Here is a 20,749-nt window from a genome sequence, read left to right on the forward strand (position 1 = left end):
TCTCAAAGTTTGGACCTTCCCTTTGGGCAGTCTCCCATTGCGTGCGGTAGGCCCTGTCGGAAGATGTACCCTGGGGCAGAGCTCTGTAAGTTACCCATTTTAGAGACGGGGTGCAGCAGAGTGTGGTCTGGTGATCTCCCCGACCATCTTTCTCCCTTGTGTTCCCAGTGCTTGGCACATAGTAGATACTCAATACTGGTTGAACGAATGTATAAATGACAATGGGAGGCATAACCTTACTAAAAACCTCATGTGAGTGCATTAGGGGCCTTTATCTCCTTATCCATTGAATGGTTCCTACTGCCAAAGTAGATCTCCATTAGATATGGAGGATGGGGGGGGGGCGGGTGGTTCTTAGACCTGAAAGAGGCCCACAAGTCTGTATGAGGATTACATTTGTATGCACCACTCCAGTTAACTTACAGCATCCCCATAACTTAACACTGAGTTGCATTAATCAGATGTCAGGCAAGAAAAAAGAAGAGAAAGTGAGCTGACCTACTCTGTTTCTACTGGTTGCATTATCCTCAATGCCAGTCTTTGCAGGGCTCTTGAGAGGAGAGGAGACAAGATAAGCAGGAATACAGTACCTGACACATGTTAGGTGCCCAGAGATGTGTGACTAACTTCTTCCCTGGCTAGGGTAAGGGCTCAGTAAATGACAGCTCGCATTACTCATAGTCCTTATCACAGCCCTACGAAGTAAGCATTCTTACTCTCATGTTAGAGCTGAGAATATGATAGGCTTTCTCAGGCCACGTAGCTTAGAAGTAGGAAATTCAGGATCTGAACCCAGGTCTGCCTGACTCCAAAGTCCATTCCTCTCCTCTCCTCCTGGCTTTTTTTGAAAAGACAAACAGCACTGGGCACGTACTGAGCACAGCTGGGTTGACACAATGAATGCAGGAGTTGAAGAGTACCACGTGTATCAGGGACATCAAAAGCAGCCATACCCCCTCTGGTGTTGGCAAAATGATGAATTCCAGCATGAGACAACCAGGTTCCTTCCTCCAAGGGCCATTTTTCACCGAGGTCCATGTTTCCAACAGCTCTCTTGTATGTGCAGCTCTTGGAATCTCCTGAAATAAATAATGAGCACAAAAAAAGGGAGATGAATTACCACTGATGCTCTCCTGGGACAGAGAAGCCTTCTGGTAGGAAAGTCGTCATTTCCAGTTCAGTATGTTTCTTTAGCATGCAGAGATTGTGGTCAAGATCTGGGCACGGCCCAAATATGAGATCTTCCAATGAGGCTACTCAAATCTGCAAACCATGGTTTCCCTCCCCATTCAGTTAACAAATGTTTATGGAGCAACCATCACATGCCAGGCTTTGAGCGAGGAACTTACTGTGTTGAGTTCTGCACATAATATAGACTTCTAGAATTTCAGGGTAGGATACAGGAGAATCTCAATTTCATAAAAATAATCGGTATATACTTCTATATATGCTTAAAACACAGACTGGAAAAATTTTGAACCAGAAAATTGGAGGTAGCTACTAGTACATTGGAATTACGAGTGCTTTTTTATTTTCTGTGTAATTTTCTACATTTCCACAATAAACATGCATTACTCTGATCGTCTGAAAAATGTATACAATAAGTGTCATTTGAAAGAAAAATACCAGGGCTAAGAAGGATCATGGAGACCAATTTTTCATTTCCCCTTGAAAACCATGACAGAAAGTCACATGTCACGAGGGGTCCTGGCTCTCACGAAAAGGTCACCTCACCAGGTACCTCTGAGAAGTCCAGCCTGGTGAATCTCTACCTGTATCTGGGAAGATCACAACTCATGGCCAATCTTTTGCTTTTTCATTTCAAAGAGGTTTTCATAAAGCTCTGCATGTAGCAGGTTCTCAGATCGACGTGGCTGAATAATTGGACGTGACTGATTGACTTAATCTAGAAATGCAGTGCGTAGGCTATCCACCATGTCAGAAACTCTGTCAGCCTAACTAGGATGGCCACCAATTATCAGTTGTCACAATCAGACCAGCTGGCTTGCTTTGATCTCTAGAACACTGTCGAAAGTTGCCTTGAAGTTTCCTGCAGGCACAGCACATTGACTTGTTGTCTTTTGGCAGTCTGCCTGGCGAAGTCTGGTACTCTTGGGAATTGCAACAAATAACGAAAAATCTCTCGTAAAATACCAGGTGGTACCAAAGATTGTGCTGTACTTTACTGGGTACTGGCTCCCTAGGGATTTGTTTTCAATCCAAGCACCCAAAAGTTTTAGAAGGGAATCCTAGACCAGAGGGGATACAGCACAATGACACAGCAAAAACATTGGACTTACGAATAGATCCAGATTTTAGCCCTGGCTCTGGCACTACTGAGTGATTTGGGGCAAACCACTTACTGTCTCTGGCTTGATTTCCCCAACTGTAAATGAAGGAATTAGGACCAGATGTTGGCAAAGGCTTGTTCAGTCTTCCAAAAGTTGCAGCTTATAATAATATGCTTTACATACAAAGACGACCTATCCACCCACATCAGTGGGTGGAGAAAGCTGTGTTATTTATCCATTAGCAAACTGAGACATCAGCCTGAGCACATGAGAGGTGGCTGATCAAGGCTAGAGATAATCTGCCATCAGAACAAGACATGCTCTCTGTGCAAAACTAAAAACATGTCTGGAATAGAAATCCAATCCTGAGCCGTGATCATGCCGGCATCGTCATTTAATCAAACGACCTAAGTATTCAACATCTTGTACCTTCACCGGTCATGAAATAAAGTTAATAATAATACTACATCCTTAAAAAGCAACTTTTATTTACAGTAGACTGGCCATTCAAAACCATTTCGTCATTAATTCTTGCAGTATCTTTGAGGAGTTGGAGATTTGACAATTTAGCTTTATTTGGCAAAAATCGAGCTTTATCGATTACTTGGACAGTGGTTTTCCTCATCGCTCTTGGCCCAGTGATCTAGGCACCCCCTGCCCCACCAAGGAACCAGATTTGTAGGATGATCTCTCCTGGATGTGTGAGGTTAGATTCTCACATCTGTGTATTTATTTTATTAATCTGAGCTACATAGGCTCACATTGTTTTATTAACTTCAACCTACAAACCCCGCTGGTTTCTCTGATGCTTGAATTTCACACCCCAGCTTGGGAAAGCCACACACAAAATGTGAACTGAAATTGCATCAAGCACAAGTATTTCGAGGAAGACTTTGATCAATCCCATCTGTTACTGACACCCTAACACTATCACTTCAGTCACGGGAAGGCCCAGCGTTGCTCGTGAAACTGTGGAGCCTAGGAAACATTTTCCAGGCCTCTGGCCATAATTTATTCAAGGTTTTCTATAGAGTGATGAACCTCTATCCATGTCTCAAAGACTAAGTCTGCACAGAAGAAACTAAAACATGCAAAAAAATCTTTAAAGTTTATTTATTTTTGAGAGAGAGTGAGAGAGAGCAAGGGAGAGATAGAAAGAGGGGGAGAGAGAGCAAATCCCAAGGAGGCTCTGCACTATCAGCATGGAGCCCAACTCAGGGCTTGAACTCATGAATCATGAGATATCATGATAGCAGCTATCAGATATGATGACCTGAGCTGGAACCAAGGGTCCAACGCTTAACCGACTGAGCCACCCAAGTGCTCCTGAAAAGACAAAATTAATGCAACCTTGGGAATGGGGAGTGAGGAAATACTTTAAAGGATAAGGTGGGGTGGCGTGAGTGGGAAAGCCTGTTCAAATCCTACAGTTGTAACTGACTTTGAGAAGCATTTTTCAAAGAGCTATCTGTTGAAAGTGCTGCTATAAACATTGGGGTACAAGTACCCCTAGGCATCAGCACTCCTGTATCCCTTGGGTAAATTCCTAGCAGTGCTATTGCTGGGTCATAGGGTGGATCTATTTTTAATTTTTTGAGGAACCTCCACACCGTTTTCCAGAGTGGCTGCACCAGTTTGCATTCCCGCCAACAATGCAAGAGGGTTCCCGTTTCTCCACATCCTCTCCAGCATCTATAGTCTCCTGATTTGTTCATTTTAGCCACTCTGACTGGCATGAGGTGGTATCTCAGTGTGGTTTTGATTTGTATTTCCTTGATGAGGAGTGACGTTGAGCATCTTTTCATGTGCCTGTTGGCCATCTGGGTGTCTTCTTTAGAGAAGCATCTATTCATGTTTTCTGCCCATTTCTTCACTGGATTATTTGTTTTTTGGGTGTGGAGTTTGGTGAGTTCTTTATAGATTTTGGATACTAGCCCTTTGTCTGATAATGTCATTTGCAAATATCTTTTCCCATTCCAAATTATGGAAAGAACCTAAATGTCCATCAACTGATGAATGAGTAAAGAAATTGTGGTTTATATACACAATGGAATACTACTTGGCAACGAGAAAGAATGAATTATGGCCTTTTGTAGCAATGTGGATGGAACTGGAGAGTGTTAATGCTAAGTGAAATAAGTCATACAGAGAAAGACAGACACCATATGTTTTCACTCTTATGTGGATCCTGAGAAACTTAACAGAAGACCATGGGGGAGGGAAAGGGGGAAAAAAGTTAGAGAGGGAGGGAGGCAAACCATAAGAGACTCTTAAAAACTGAGACTAAACTGAGGGTTGATGGGGGTGGGAGGGAAGGGAAAGTGGGTGATGGGCATTGAGGAGGGCACCTGTTGGGATGAGCATTGGGTGTGGTATGGAAACCAATCTGACAATAAATTTCATGTTAAAAAAAAAAATAAATAAATGTTAAAAAAAAAAGAGCTATCTGTATTCCCACGTTCATTGAAGCATTATTTACAGTAGCCAAGATATGGAAACAAGGTGTCTTATTAATGAATGAATGATTGGATTAAGATGTTTTACTTAAACATACACAGTCACATAGTAGATCTGGAGGGCATTATGCTAAGTGAAAGAAGCCAAAGAGGGAGACAGTAAATACTGCCTGATATCACTTACATGTGGAATCTATAAAGAAAAAAGGTAGAACTCTTAGATAAAGAGAATAGAAAAGTGGTTGCCAGGGGCAGGAAGTTGGAGAAAATAGGGAGAGGTTGGTAAAAGGGTGCAAACTTTCAGCTGTAAAACGAATAAGGTCTGAGGATCTAATGTGCAGCCCAGTGACTCTAGCTGATAACACTGTATTGTATAAGTGAAATTTGTTAAAAGAGTGGAACTTGAATGCTGTCCCCCATAGGTAAATATGTAAGGTAATGGATATGCTAACTAGATGGGAAGAATCATTTCACAACGTACACATACATCAAATCGCCAGTGTATACCCTAAATATCTTTCGATACTATTTGTCGATTAAACGTCAATAAAGCTGAAAAAATAACATAGGAAAAATAAAGAGAAGCACTAAGCCACCTGCATCGTTGGACACTGGGATGTATGGGATGCAGGATACTGTGAATACATAATTGATCTTTCATAAACATTGGTTGATTGAACAGACGCATAAATGATAATGACCAGTGTTTGCAAGGACCCTAGTCAGATATCAGCTACTGTTAAGCTGGCAAAGGAAACCTTCCTGCCCCCAAGAGAGTGGTATGGGGCCCAATGGACCTTTGGACTTGAGGAAGTTAACTCTGACTCCCTGACGACCAGAACTCTCCCTAAACAGACATGTCCTCCTCTCTTTTCAGAGCTGCCTCCAGAGCAAGCCATCCTCCCAGCTGCCTGAGCCAGAAACATCGCACATCTGATCAATCACCACATTTTGTCCATTCTAACTTTCAGGTGTCTCAAGAATACATTTGCTTCCCTCTGTTCTCAGTTCAGCCACTATCATCTTCCATTGAAATACTACAGCAATTTCAGTGGGTCCCTGGCCTTCCTATCCTCCAACCCAGTCTCCACACTTTGTTGTATAGCATATTTTTTAAATTTCTTTGTAAAATTTTTTGTTTATTTATTTTGAGAGAGGGCACACACAAATGGGGGAGAGGGGCAGTGAGGGAGAGAGAGAGAATCCCAAGCAGGCTCCATGCTGTCAGCGTGGAGCCCAAAGTGGGGCTTGATCTCACAACCATGAGATCATGACCTGAGCCAAAAATCAAGAGTTGGACGTTTAACTGACTGAGCCACCTGGGCGTCCCAGTTGTATTAATATTTTTAAAACACACATCTGATCATGTCACTCCTCGATTAAAATACTTCAGTGATTCATTATTCTCAGGGAAAGTCTGGACCATTTCATACATAAGGCCCAACTATAGCAAAGTATTTACAGTCTCTGAATAAGCAGCCTTCTTTGGTCTTTTGTGTATTCATCCGGCCATTCTAGAGCTCTAGCAAGACTGCCTTCCTGCCTCACCTTGCTAACTGCAACTTATCCTTCACATCTCATCTTAGAGATGGTTGTATGTTCCCACAGACTTCCCTGTCCTTACCTCATTACATGTTTCACACTGTACTGTAAATGTCTGTTAATATGTAGAGTTTAGTTCATAATTTATGTCCTTGAGAACAGAGATCCTACTTATTTGTACCCCTGGCATTTGTACAGGGGCTGATCCAAGGTAAGCACTCAACATATATCTGTTGAATGAATGAATGAATGAATGGTGGTGCTTGGCACAAGCATCTTTAGCATGTTCCTTTGGAAAGTATTCTCTTTGCAACCTCACCCACCTCCTCTGCTTCTTTGGAAATTTCTCCACTTAAAAGCCACACCTTATCTGCCTCTGCTTCCTGGCCCCATCCTGACCTTCTCATCCAGTCTAACCTGCTGAGATTCTCCCACTTATACTCCCACTTCAGTCTGCATACCTGTTCCTCTGCCCAGCATGCCACTAGAGCCCCTGCCCTTCACACACCTGCCTCCCTCTCCAAGCTTGGGATGAAACTACACGTGACTATCCACAGGAGATACCTGCCCACCTAATACAGCTGAATCACACCTAGACCTCTAACCAATATCTCTGGAGTTTTTTCTGTCAGTGGGGCTAGATCTAGAAATACAAATTCAGAAAACCCCTGGTCATAACCTTGACTCTGCCTTTACTGCCATAATATAGTTCCAACTGTAGAGAAGGAATAAATTATGTAGAAGTGCCATATGTGGGGAATCATGTGGTATATTGCATCATCTAGGTATTCGAGCAACAAGGGGTTGTAAAGAATATGAACACCCTCACAGCAAGAAAGTCCATTTGCTGATTACTTATACTACAAATCAAAATATACATAACTTACACCATAAATCAAGATGTATATAGAGATATTAATATAGTTATACAAAATTTATTCATTTGATAAATATTTACTTGGTATCTCCTATGTTTTAACTACGGTGCTAAATGCTTGGGATAGAACAGGGTAAATGTCTTTCTTTCTTCAAGGAGTTTTCAACCTTGTCTGGGAGACAGATATCTAGACAGATCATTACAGAATAATGTACTAAGTGCAAGCATAGAGGCACGCACAAGGTAAATCAAAGATCAGTAAATAATAAAATCTAGAATTTGGTAGGGATCTTAGGGCCTTTAGTCCAACCCTTGCCTTATGCATGAGTATAACCTCTCCGGTATATGCCTACCTGACTTAAACTTAAATACTATCAGTGGGAAGGACCTCCCTTTCTCTCCAGGCAGCCTGTGATATTTGTGAACACTTTGGTCAAGCACCTCATTTTAAAATTCTTCATATATTGATATTTACCAACAATAAATATTGGTGCTGAGCTATTTTAGGACTCCTACCCCTTGTTCTGTTCTTCAAAGGCTGCTTAAAGATGTGATACTTTTCCAGATATATCAAAAATTGACCCTAGTTCTGATGTTCTCCGAGTCTTGCAGATATGAACCTCCTTCTTCAATAAGTCAGGAATCAGAAGGAGTGTTCCATATTGGTTCTGAGTAGAAGGTATAAATCTATCTTGTCACACCCAGAAAACAGGCCAAGCAGCTAAGTTACAGCGCAAGAGGGAAGAGGTTCCATGATGGGATCTTCTTCTCAACTAGGAACTTCTGGCTAACACCTGCATTATCTGGGCTCTAGGTGTCTTAGTCAGTATGGGATGCTGTAACAAAGTACCATAGACTGGGTGGCTTATAAAAACCAAAAATTTATTTCTTACAGTTCTTGAGGCTGAAAGTCCAAGATGAGGCTGCCAGCATGGTCAGGTTCTGGGGAGGACCCTCTTTTGGTTGTACACTGCTGACTTCTCATTGCATCTTCACATGGCAGAAGGGGCCAGAGAGTTCACTGGGGTCCTGTTTACGAGGGCATTAATCCCTTGCATGAGGACTCCACTCTCATGGCCTAATCGCACCCAAAGATCCTCCCGATACCATCACATTGGGGGGTTAGGACTTCAATATACGGATTTTGAGGGACACAAATATTCAGTCTCTTGTACTAGTATCATCTATCAGAGAAATCCAATCACCAGCAACCTTGTGGACCAGGGTAGCACAGAGGGCAGTATCCTCTTGGGCTGCCCCAAGAGTTTGGCTCCGATGAGTTTCAGTTTCTAAATTTGGAAGATTCTTTTCTTTCCATCTCCAGATAAACCAAGCACATCAGAGTCTACATTTGGGCTCCTAATATTCAAGTGATAAAATTCAGCAACACATACAAGACAAGACTCTTAAGCTGGGAAAAAGAGGAGTAGAATGCTCTTAAGTATCCTGTGTAAGAAAATACCTCTTCACGTGAATAAAGGACATGAAATGCTAGAGGCAGAGTCTTCCTCTGTCTGAAATGGCTGATATTTAGAGTTGCCATGATTCTTCTGGGATTCTTATTTGTTCCAAAGTATTCTTACCAGCTTTGTAGAATTGGAAAGTTTGAGTAACTTAAAAACCATTATTTCAAATAGGTTCATCCAACTAAGCAGAGTATTTGTGAAGGTACTGTGTAGTTTATTGATGTTAATATTTTAAGTACTCCAATAAATAATTTATGCTACTACTCTAAGGAGCTATGGCAACAAGCATATTTTTAGGAAACCTAATGAAGTTATAAAATTGTGAGGTTCCTTGCAGAACTCTCAGTGACTCAGACTTTTCATCTCTAAAGTCAGTCCATTGAGACGGAGCTTAGAAGTCCCATCTGCCATGAAACCTTCCCAGGCAGTTATTTCCTTCTCTGTGCTTTGTAGAACTTTTTGTATTCCATTAGGACAATGCTTTTCCATTGGATGATAGTACTCTCTTTACAACATGATTGTCATACTCAGTGGGAGGTCTCCTCAGGACAAAGTTATATCTTATCCACCCTTCCATTGCCACCATTAGCCCAGTAGCCCCACATCTGGCTGGAAGTGGGGTTAGGCAATGCTTGTTGGATGAATGAGACTGACATACCTACAACAGAGACTTCAATGAGTCTGTACCTGCAAACTCTTCACATAACTCAGGGTTGCACCAGCAATCACAGCAAAAGATTTGTCATCGTATTCTGCCATCCAGGCAGCACAATGCCTAAGCCCATGCTGATGAAGTTGGGAAAAGGAAGATAAATACTTCAAGAAAACTGGGTTCTCATGTGACCCTGGACAAATCACTTCATCTCCCTGGAGCTCTCAGTTTTTCTAGTGTATGAAATAGAGCTTATAAAGTCCATTATTCTATCTTTAACAGAGTTTTATGAAAATCATATGTCAACTGGAGAATCATCAAAACAGTATACAAACACATAGCACTGTCATCATTCAGCAAATTTGCTTAGAGATATCACCTGCTATGCAGCATTGAATTCCAACTTGTAGTTGCCCAAGTTGCTATTCCAACTTGTAGTTGACATAGCATGTGGGAGGCAGTATAAATGTACAGTCTAAATTTGGGTGAGAGCAAGGACTTTGGGGACAGATCTAGATTCAAATCCCAGGTCCACCATTTCCTAGCAGTGATCCAAGAGCGAAGCGTATAACCTTGCTGAGCCTCATTTTCCCCCTAACAGGGGATCACAGCACACACTTTGTGGGGTTGCTGTAACGATGAAATGAGACATATCTGTAATGTACCTCATATAGATCCTAGCTGGTAATACAACTCAATAAATGGTGATAGTAGTTGTTTAATTAAATATTTATTTTTGAGAGAGAGAGAGAGAGAGAGAGAGACAAAGAGAGAGACAGAGCATGAGTGGGGGAGGGGGAGAGGCAGAGAGAGAGGGAGACACAGAATATGAAGCAGTCTCCAGGCCCTTAGCTTTCAGCACAGAGGCTGACGTGGGACTTGAACTCCCCAACCTCAAGATCATGACCTGAGCCAAAGTCGGACGCTTAAACCAACGGAGCCACCCAGGCACCCGATAGTAGTTGTTTTTATTAAAATCATTATTAACTCCTGGAGTAGATATACTTCTGCAAGTGACTTAGTCCCACCTGCAAAGTCCATTCCATGGGGAAAACTGTGATGGAGCATTAGGAAGCAGTCATCTGTCCCTAGAGCAAGGCTGCTGGCTGGACCCCACTTCCAAGAAAAGGACATGTGTAAAAAGTGGCCTCCAGTACACATGTGAAACATGGGCTGTGTGCCAGTCCTAGAAAGGAAGGGGGCTAAGCAGGAAGGAGCAAGAGAGACAAAGAGGCAGAGAAAAGTTCCGTAAGGACTTGCTGAGGCAGAGCCATAAACGATGTCGTCTGCGCGTGGGATATTGTGAAACCACAGGAGAGGATTAAGTGGTTCTATTTCAGAACAGGAATTGAACTGCTCTCTATGAGGCAGAGACAAAGAGCCAGAATAAGACAAGTGACCAAAGTTCTGATAATGAACCAAAGTGCCACAGCTCTGATCGAGAACAGGGTATTGACAGAGAACATACTGAAGGTTGCTGCCAGGGTGTTGGGTTGGGGGATGGGCTAAATGGATGCCGCGCGTTAAGGAGGGCACTTGTTGGGATGAGCACTGGGTGTTCCATGTAAGTGATGAATGACTAAATTCTACTCCTGAAACCATTACTACACTATATGTTTACTAACTTGGATTTAAATGTAAAAAGAATATATTTAAGGAAATTAAATCATTTAATATTTACAGAAAACACCTGTCAGAACCAAGAGAATTCTAAGAAGACATAAAGATTAGGTATAATGTGGTATCCTAGACAGATCCTGGAACAGAAAAAGGCCATTTGGTAAAAGGTAAGGAAATGTGAATAAAGTATAGACTTCAGTTCATAATAACGTACTGTATCAATATTCATTAATCATAACAAATCTACTAACATAAGATGTCAACACTAAAGGAAACTGAGTGTGGGGCATATGGGGACTTTGTGTACTGTCTTTGCAATTTTTTTCTATAAATCTAAAACTGTTCTGAATAAGTCTATGAGCAATAATAATAATAATAATAAAAGAACTGTGTATTGAAGTGGGCCCCACAGCAAAGGGCTGTTGTCCATCTACAGATCTTTACACACTTGTGCAGGGGAAAACGTCAGAGTCACCTCTAATCCAAGTGTTCATTAGAAAGAAAATGTGAGCCCCATGTGCAACTAAAATTTTTTTTTCTAATACCCCGTTAATAAAAGCAATACAGGTGAAATTAATTTAAATGATATATTTATTTAATCTGCTCTATTCAAAATAGTATTTCAACCTGCAATCAATATAAAAAAGTGTTAATAGCAATATTAGACTTCTTTTTTTTCATACAAAGCCTGCAAAATGCAGTGCGTGTTTTGACTTAGAGCAGATACCAATTTGCACTAGTCGCACCTCAAGTTCTCCACAGCCATGTAGGGCACAGACCTAATTCCACTGGAAGATGAATTGCATTCTCCTGAATTCCTAGGCTGGTAAGATCTTTTAAAAGCCCAAATAAGTGGAGCTAAAAAAGACCTTTAGAGATGTTCAGAGTGCAAGGACCATCTATACATTCCTGACGGATTTTTTTCTTTGCATCTTGGCTTGAATTTAAGCAGCTTCACACCCTGTTGGAAACCATCCTCCAATTCCACGTTCACTGAGGACTCAGCGTGTGGCCTGTCAATCACGATCCATGTTCTATCCACTCTCTCATTCTAAGGGAAACTGCCTCGCCCACCTTCCCCCTGCAACCCCAAGGCAGTTTCACGCACTCACTGTTCCTCCCCATGCCCTCTCTGGCTTGGGTGACCAGGGGTGAGCACATGACTCCATGAGCCACTTGGAGTCCATCTTTGTATGGAAGAGCCCATCCAACCAGGCACAGGCCATTGTGGACTAACTGGGCCAGTCAGATCCTCTGTCAGGAAGACAGAGGCAGAATCAGACAACGGATGGGGAGAAGCATCAGAGGAAGACACACATGGAAGAACAAGAGCTACAGTAATATTGGGTTTCCAGTCAATCCTTAGGCTTCTTTAATTTCCTCTTTGATCTGTTTTCCAGATTAGGCTTCCAAAAACCATTTCATTTTAACAAAGCAATTCTCCAGATGAAAGAATCCTGAAAGTCTCCTATGGGAGGCTCTCCAAGTAACCCTAGCTCCTGGAGCTCTCTTGGAACCTTCCAGTACCAACCACATTCTGGGCTCCCGAGGCACAGCTGTTTTGCCGTGTTTGGTTTTCCATGAGATTCCTGTATCTTTTATGGTCATGATTATTTTCAAAGAATCCCTTATGTGTTGAGGAAGCCCCAATGAGTCTAAACCTTTCAACAAAAAGGACTACCACAGAGATGGATGCCTTCACACACATGCCAGAACGCTCTTTTCCACCACTCCCCTCTGGACCCGTTTGTACTCAGTCTCACGCCAGCACTTAGCCTGACAGAGAAGTGATGGATTACTTTGGGTTGCATTCCCAAGTAATCATATTCTGAAAAGACCTCATCACAGTGGCCTTCTGGGGACCCTTTTAGGCCTCACATCATCTACAACACTGGTTCTCAACCGTGACTGCATATCGGAACCCCCTGGAGCACTATTAAAATATGCTGATGCCCAGGCCCTCTCCCAAACCTATGAAGACAGAACCTCTGGGGGCAGGTGTCTGGGCATCTGTGCTGTTTAAAAGCTCCCCAAGTCACTCTACTACGTAGCTGTTATTGAGAAACACTGATATACAGAACATGCCCTTGTTCAGGCTTGGGTTTCTGGCAGAGAAATCATATACTGCTTTTAATTATAAAAGAAAAACAAATTTTTTTAAGGATACGTGAAAAGTAGGGAATGATACACACTGAAAAGTAAACCTCATTCATCAGTAGAATCTCCAAAAGTCCCACTCCCTAGAGGTAATTATTATAGTTTTGGGTGTGCCCTACCAAGAATTCTCTGTGCCGATGCACAAATATGTATGTGTACAAGTATACACACGTATATACGTATGCACATGTTTTCATATATACTTACATGTGTATACATATATTTTTATGAATGTGCTTATATATACACACACATGCATGTGAATACACAAACACGCACACATGTATCTTTTCTTCCTGTGTATCTTTCTCTTACTAACATACCTTGGTTATTAACCTAGATATTTACTTTTATTTATTTTTTAAAATTTATTTATTTTTTTTTAATTTTTTTTTAACGTTTATTTATTTTTGAGACAGAGAGAGACAGAGCATGAACGGGGGAGGGTCAGAGAGAGAGGGAGACACAGAATCTGAAACAGGCTCCAGGCTGTGAGCTGTCAGCACAGAGCCTGACGCGGGGCTGGAACTCACGGACCGCGAGATCATGACCTGAGCCGAAGTCGGACGCTTAACCGACTGAGCCACCCAGGCGCCCCTAAAATTCATTTATTTTTTAGAGAGAGAGCACATACCCTAGTGCATGGGCATGACAGTGAGAGAGAGGCACCCCTAACCTAGACATTTCTGATATAGAAAAATTATGACAGGATTTGACAGGATACCTCCTTTCCATAATACAACAAATTATAAAGCTAAAGTAACTAAAACAACGTGATTTTGTTGGTGGAACAGATAAATTATTTATTTGAATAGGATAAAAAGTGTTTTAAAAAAATCAATGAAATTGATTTGGTATATGAAAAAATTAGCACTTCAATTCAGTGGGGAAAAGACAGACTATTCAATAAAGAGTATTGGGCTAATTGTCTATTTTTTAAGGTGGATTCCTATTTCACAGTATATATAAATTCAAGACAAATAAAAGATCTAAACAATAAAAGCAAATCCCTAAGCATATTAGAAGAAATAATTTTATCCTGGTGTGGGAAAACTTTGCTAATATATGAAGTCTAGAAGTCATAAAATAAAGGATAGACAGATTGCACTACATAAAATTAAAACTTCTCTAAAAAGAAAGACACAATAAAGAAAAGCAAAATAAAAACGAGTGAAGGAAAACAATACTTACAACATGTATAAAAAGATTAATATCCAGACTATAAAAAAGCTTCACATAGCAATAAGAAAATGACAATCAACAGAGAGATGGGCAAAGCTATAAACTGACAATTAACGGAGTCACAAACATGAACTATAAATGTATAAAAACATGTTCAGTCTCAATACTCAGAGAATGCAGTTTAGAATAAAGCAGGCTTTTTTTTTACTCATCACATTGTCAAAGTGTTTTATTTTTTTTATTTTTATTTTTTAAATGTTTATTTATTTATTTTTGAGAGAGAGCAGGAGCACAAGCAGGAGAGGAGCAGAGAGAGAGAGGGGGGGGGGAGACACTGAATCCGAAGGAGTCTCCAGGCCCTGAGCTGTCAGCATGGAGCCCCATGGGGGGCTCAAACCCACAAACCGTGAGATCATGACCTGAGCTGAAGTCAGATGCTTAACTGACTGAGCCACCCAGGTGCCCCATCAGTGTTTTAAAACACCGCTTAAAGGGCACCTGGGTGGCTGGGTTGGTTGAGCATCCAACTCTTGATTTTGGCTCAGGTCAAGACCCGAGTCAGGCTCCATGCCTAACACTCTCGACCTCCCTTTCCCTCTGCCCCTCCTGTGCATGCGTTCTCTCTCTCTCTCTCTCTCTCTCTCAATCTCTCTCTCTCTCTCTCTCTCTCTCTCTCTCTCTCTCACACACACACACACACACACACAGAGTTAATTAATTAATTAATTAAATCTTTTTTAGAAAACGTTGGTTAATATCAAGAAATGGTGACTTTTTGAAAAAATAGGTATTCTCACATTTTGGTAGATGAATCAATTGATACAGCTTTTAAAATGGCAATTTGGCAGGGTGCCTGGGTGGCTCAGTGAGTCGAACAGCAGACTTTAATTTCCTCTCAGGTCATGGTCTCGTGGTTCATGGGTTCAAGCCCCACATTGGGCTCTGAGCTGGCAGTGCATAGCCTGCTTGGGGTTCTCTCCGCGCCCCCCCCCATCTCTGTCTCTTTTCTCTCAAAATAAATAAACTTTTTAAAAAATGGCAATTTGTCATATTGTCTAATATAAAATTGCCATGTCCTTTGATCCAGCAATCTCACTTCAGAGTATCTATTCTACAGAACACAATTGTAAAACAGGTGAACACAAAGATGTATCCAGTGCAGCATTCCTTGTAATGAAAGAAGAAAGGAAATATTTAAATGCCTCTTCATAAAGACTTAAATAAAACAAGGTATAGTTATACTGTAAATCCTATGCAGCCACTTAAACAAATAAGGTGACTATAATAATCAATATGAAAAGTCATGGTGATGATGTGAGTTGTAGAAAGCCAGGTGCAGAACAATTTGTAAATAGGATCCATATGCATAAAAAAGAAATACACACACATACACACACTATACACACCCATACACATAAGCACACTTCTAATCATATAGAGAAAAGGCTCAAAGTAATAGCAAACTTTTAATAGAGATTATTTCTAGGGAAAGAAGAAACAAAGATTTCAGGCTTGGGAGGGTATAATGAGGCTCTGAAGGAAAGATTCACTTAACATTATATACTTTTAATGCTTTTTGCCTTTTTTACAACGCATGCTAATTTTGTAATTCTTTAAATAATAAAAAGAAGCAAGTTTTCTCACTTTTAATTTTGCTTGTTAAATTGGGGGCTTATCTTCCTTCTTAAGTTTTTTGGCCATTTGTATTTCTTTTCTTCTGAACAGCCTGTTCACATACTCGGTCCATGTTTACTCGGTTGGAATGTACTATAGAAATTTTAGGAAACTTACATTTAGGAAAATATATTTTACTATGTTACATAGATACTAAAAATAACTTTTCTATCTGCCATTTGTATTTTGATTTCATTTATATGGTTTTCATTTATATAAGATTTTATGTATTGGGATGCCTGGGTGGCTCAGTCGGTTAAGCGTCAGACTTCAGCTTAGGTCATGATTTCACCATTCGTGAGTTTGAGCCCCCAGTTGGGCTCTGTGCTGACAGCTCAGAGCCTAGAGCCTGGTTTGGAATCTGTGTCTCCCTTACTCTCTGCCTCTCCACTCACATTCTGTCTCTCTCTCAAAAATAAATAAACATTAAAAAAATTAAAAGAAAAGATTTTATGTGTAAATGTTCCAATCTTTTCCTATATAGTGTTTGGGTTTGGTACCATGGTTCAAACTAAACCTGATGCCATATACAAAACTTGTCTTAAATCAGGTAACATACTTAAAGGTAAAACTATAAAGCTTTTAGGGGAAAAAAAAATGGGATAAAATCTTTGAGGACTGGGACCAGGCTAAAGTTCTTACACTTTGCAGTAAAAGAACAACCCATATAAGGAAAAATTGATAAGTAGGACTTCATTAAAATTAAAAATTTTTGCTCTATGGGGGCACCTGAGTGGCTCAGTCAGTTAAGCATCTGGTTTTGGCTCAGGTCATGATCTCATGGTTTGTGAGTTCCCTCATCAGGCTCTCGCTGTAAGCACAGAGCCAGCTTCAGATCCTCTGTCCCTCTCTCTCTCTGCCCCTCCCTTGCTCGTGCATGCTCTCTCTCTCTCTCTCAAAAAATAAATAAATATTTTTTAAAAACTTTTGCTCTATGAAAAATCCTATTTATAGAGAGGGAGAAAATATCTGCAAACTGCACATCTGAAAAGGGACATATCTCTAGAACTCACAAAACTCAACAGTAAAAAAAACAATCCACTCAGAACATGAGCGAAAAAATTCAGAGACATTTCACTGAAGAAGACACATAGATGGCAAATAAGCACACGAAAAGATGTTCCACCCCATTATCCATTAGCAAAATGCAAATTAAAATCACAATGAGATCCCACTACCCACCTATTAGAGTGGTTTAAATATAGTGATAACACCAAATGCTGACAAGGATGTAGAAAAACTCCATTACTCATACATTGCTGGTGGTGACACAAAACATATGGCCACTCTAGAAAAATGTTGGGCAATTCATTTTCAAACTGGAAATGGACTCCCGTAAGACCCAGGTACTGCCCTCTCGGGCATTTATCCCAGAGATGACAATTTATGTTCATGCCAAAACTTCACACAGATGCTCATGGCAGCTTTGTTTATGGCAGCCCCAAGCTGGAAACTACCCTAATGTCCTCCAATGGATGACTGATTCAACGCACCATGGTGCCTCCATACTGTGGAATACCACTCAGCAATAAAAAAGAACCAATGATTGATACATGCAACAACCTGGATGGATCTCAGGGAAATTATGCTGAGTGGAAAAAGTCAATCTCATGCATGTGAGTATTGCATATGATTCTATTTATATAATGCTCCTGAAATAAAATTATTACATAGATGGACAACAGACTAATGGTTACAAAGGGTTAGGGATGGGAGGTGGATTCAACGGAGGTATACAAGTGGTGATGATATAGTTTTGTATCTTGACGGTGGTCGTACTTACGTGAAGTTAACATGATAAAAATTACGTACAATTACATACATACACACAAGTGAGTACATGTCTAATGGATAAAATCTAACGGATATGGTCTATGGAATGTACCATTGTCACCTAGTTTTGATATTGTGCTATAATTATGCAAAATGTTAACTTTGGGAAAGGCTGGGTGAGCAGGCACACATTCATGAATCTATAAATATTTCATAATACAAGTTTTTTTTAAAAACATACAACTCAGCTGTTTTTAATGGAATGTCTGCATTATTCTTTGTTTTAAAAATCCATGTGACTAGACTAACCATAAATTTCACGAGACACGTCTGCCTAATGTCAGTTCCTAGATGAAAGTTTTAATAACTCTCGTTCACAAAGCATAAATAAAGCAAGAGAACTTAACACTCACATTTTTCTCTCAAGAATCATGTATCCTTCACCCTGACTGTCCTACCAAAGTGGTGACATCTGTAAACTGGTAACGTTAAGATTTCTGGGGCACCCTGGGCTCAGGATCCCAGCATAAGTCACCCAACCTCAATTTCTCCTTAAATAGAGTTTTTAAAATAGTAATAGCTTAAATGTTTTGAGCACTAAACTACTGAACAGAAGGTATGACGAGGACTCACAAGAAATGAGAAAATAGGGTCTTGGTTCGTACGGCACACTGAAAGGAGAAATAATGTCCACTTAAGCTTTTTAAGCCCTTGGAAATTTATCTTGGAGACAGTAAGAAAAAAAATCATGGTAGAATATTTCAAATATAGATATTCAGTCTGATTTGAGTATTTGTTGAACACTTACCTCGGGCACCTATTGTGTGACTGACAAGCTGAAGCTCAAGGCTTACCAAGGAGCCTGTGGCTTTGGAATTCGTGACAATAACACCGCCAGTGTGACTCCTACTGCTACTAAGTGCAACATCCTTAGGTACTGGGTTGAGCACTCTACAAACATCATCTCGTTTAATCTCCACGAGGACTTAGTGACATGGCATTATTATTATCCAGATTTTAAAGATGAAGAAATTGAGAACAGGGATGGTGAGATACTTTCCAAGGTCAACCAACTAGAAAATGTCAGAATCCAGATTGGAATCGAGGTCACCTGGTTTCAAAATTCGTGCTTTAACCACTAATCCCTGTGTCTTCCCCAAGCCTCCTGCTTTAATTCTTTTTTACCCCCCCCCCCCCCCCCCCCCGCTCTGGTCTTTTCTAGAGGTCTCAGTGGCTCTCTACCAGACCTCAGGGCTTGGGCTTTTCCTTGACTTCTTGTTTGTTCTGTTCTGCCTGCTTCCCTCTTCCCGCTCCCCGGATCCCATGCGGAGGATGGACCAGAGCCAAAAGAGAAGCTAGTGATCTTCTGTCAGAGCTTTGGACAGTGATGGAAGGAAGCCTGTGTGCGCGCAAGTGTGTGTGCGTGCACGTGTGTGTGTGTGTGTGTGTGTGTGGTAAGAGAATTGTTTTCAGTTATAACAGTAAAACTAGTTGGTAAAGTATATGAGCCTCTTTTCCAGGCCTTTTTAACCAAAACATTTTCTCCTTTGTGTTGTGAGGCCTGACACTAGGCACAAACAAAGACTTCTCCGGATAGACTCTTCTACTCCACACTCTCCTGGGGTGCTTCATATCCAGGCTGGCTTTTGCAGAAACAAGACTACCACCTTGTTCCAGTTATCTTTCGCTGTGTAACAACCACCTCTAGACTTAGACAGTATAAATTGTTATTATCTCTCAGGGCTCTGTGGGTTGCCGGGGCTGAGCTGAGCAGTCCCTGCTCAGGGTCTTTCATACGGCTGCACTTAGCTAGTGGCTGGGTCTGGGGTCGCCCGAAGGCTCCATTCCTGGAGCCTAAATTCAAATGGCTGGAGAATCTGGGGCTGGTTGGGGTTCTCTCCACGTGGCCTGTGCACCTAGCTCGCTGTCACGCAGCATGGCAGTCTCAGAGGAACTAGCAGCCATGCCCTGGGGCTGGCTCGTACCAACTCGTATGAGGTGATTCTGTGTATTTCTTTCCGGTACTGCATCCAGTGCTGTCACTTTGGTAGCTTGCAACCGGCCACGGTGGAAGGGAGTACTTATCTAGAAAAAACACTACAAAATCAGGGTTACCCCCACCCCGTCCCCAAGAGCCAGGTTACCAGCACGTGACTTTACATAATGGTTGGCTTCCCCCAGAGTAAGCCAAGAAACCTAGGAGGAAGCTGCAAGACTTCTTAGAATCTAGTCATGGATGTCCCCAACGTCACTCTCTTCTCATTTTATTGGCCAAACAATTCCCGGAGGCTGGCTGTGATTCAAGAGGATTACCATCCATGTCCCGTGGCGGAGTTGCAAAGAAATTGTACAATACAGGATCTGGCACAGGGTAGGTGCTCAATAAGTGTTTGATGAATAAATGAATGAGTAAAGTCACTTACATGAGTGTATCACTTAATCTCTATGCCCTTAAAATCACTCAAAAAGTATAAAGTCTCCTGGGAAGTCTTGCTTCAACATCAGAGAGGCCAATGATTTTTTTAAGTCCCCAAAGAACCTAAATCTAAAAATCGCTTGACATAGGTCTACTTACACTCGGTCCACAGGTACTCACGGACCCGTTTACACAAGCCCTCTGCGCTTATGTGCTCAACTGTATTGTACACATGTCAATCGCAGAATGCTTGTTTTATAGATGTTTTTATACTATTGAGGTTTGCTTTGCCTCCTCCCTAAGTAAACTGCAACTTCTTTTGAGAGAGTTCTTGTGTGTTTCTTTGTTATTCCTCCTTTCTACCGTGCCCCAAACAGATAATTACACGTATGCATACACCTGAATACTTACAAGATACATGATAGTGAGAGATTATAAGCCTTAAAAGGAATGGAAAGAAGAAAAGGAACTAAGAATTCTTCATTGCTATGTTGCACAGCCTTCTCCTTTAACTCTTCCATTCACCTAGTGATGCTGGCATTATTCCATTCCATTTCACAGTTGAGGAAAATGAGTCTCAAGAAGGTTTACCAGTTTGGCCCAGGCCACACTAGGAAGAGGAGATGGGATTCAAACGTATGAA

At 41.2% G+C, this 20,749-nt stretch overlaps 1 protein-coding gene across 1 annotated transcript in view; it reads right to left on the reverse strand.

Moving 5' to 3' along the window:
• Window positions 1-20,541, reverse strand: part of AMOTL1 (angiomotin like 1) — a 145,787-nt gene extending 125,246 nt beyond the window's left edge. The window contains exons 1-2 of the mRNA XM_042957682.1: window positions 20,518-20,541; window positions 875-1,079 (exon numbers count right to left, since the gene is read on the reverse strand). Of these exons, the coding sequence (XP_042813616.1) occupies window positions 875-1,079; window positions 20,518-20,526 (214 nt within the window). The 5' untranslated portion in view covers window positions 20,527-20,541. The remainder of the gene's footprint in view (window positions 1-874; window positions 1,080-20,517) is intronic.
• Window positions 20,542-20,749: the final 208 nt, after the last annotated feature.

Source organism: Panthera tigris, chromosome D1 (assembly GCF_018350195.1).
Source record: "Panthera tigris isolate Pti1 chromosome D1, P.tigris_Pti1_mat1.1, whole genome shotgun sequence".
NCBI lineage: Eukaryota > Metazoa > Chordata > Mammalia > Carnivora > Felidae > Panthera > Panthera tigris.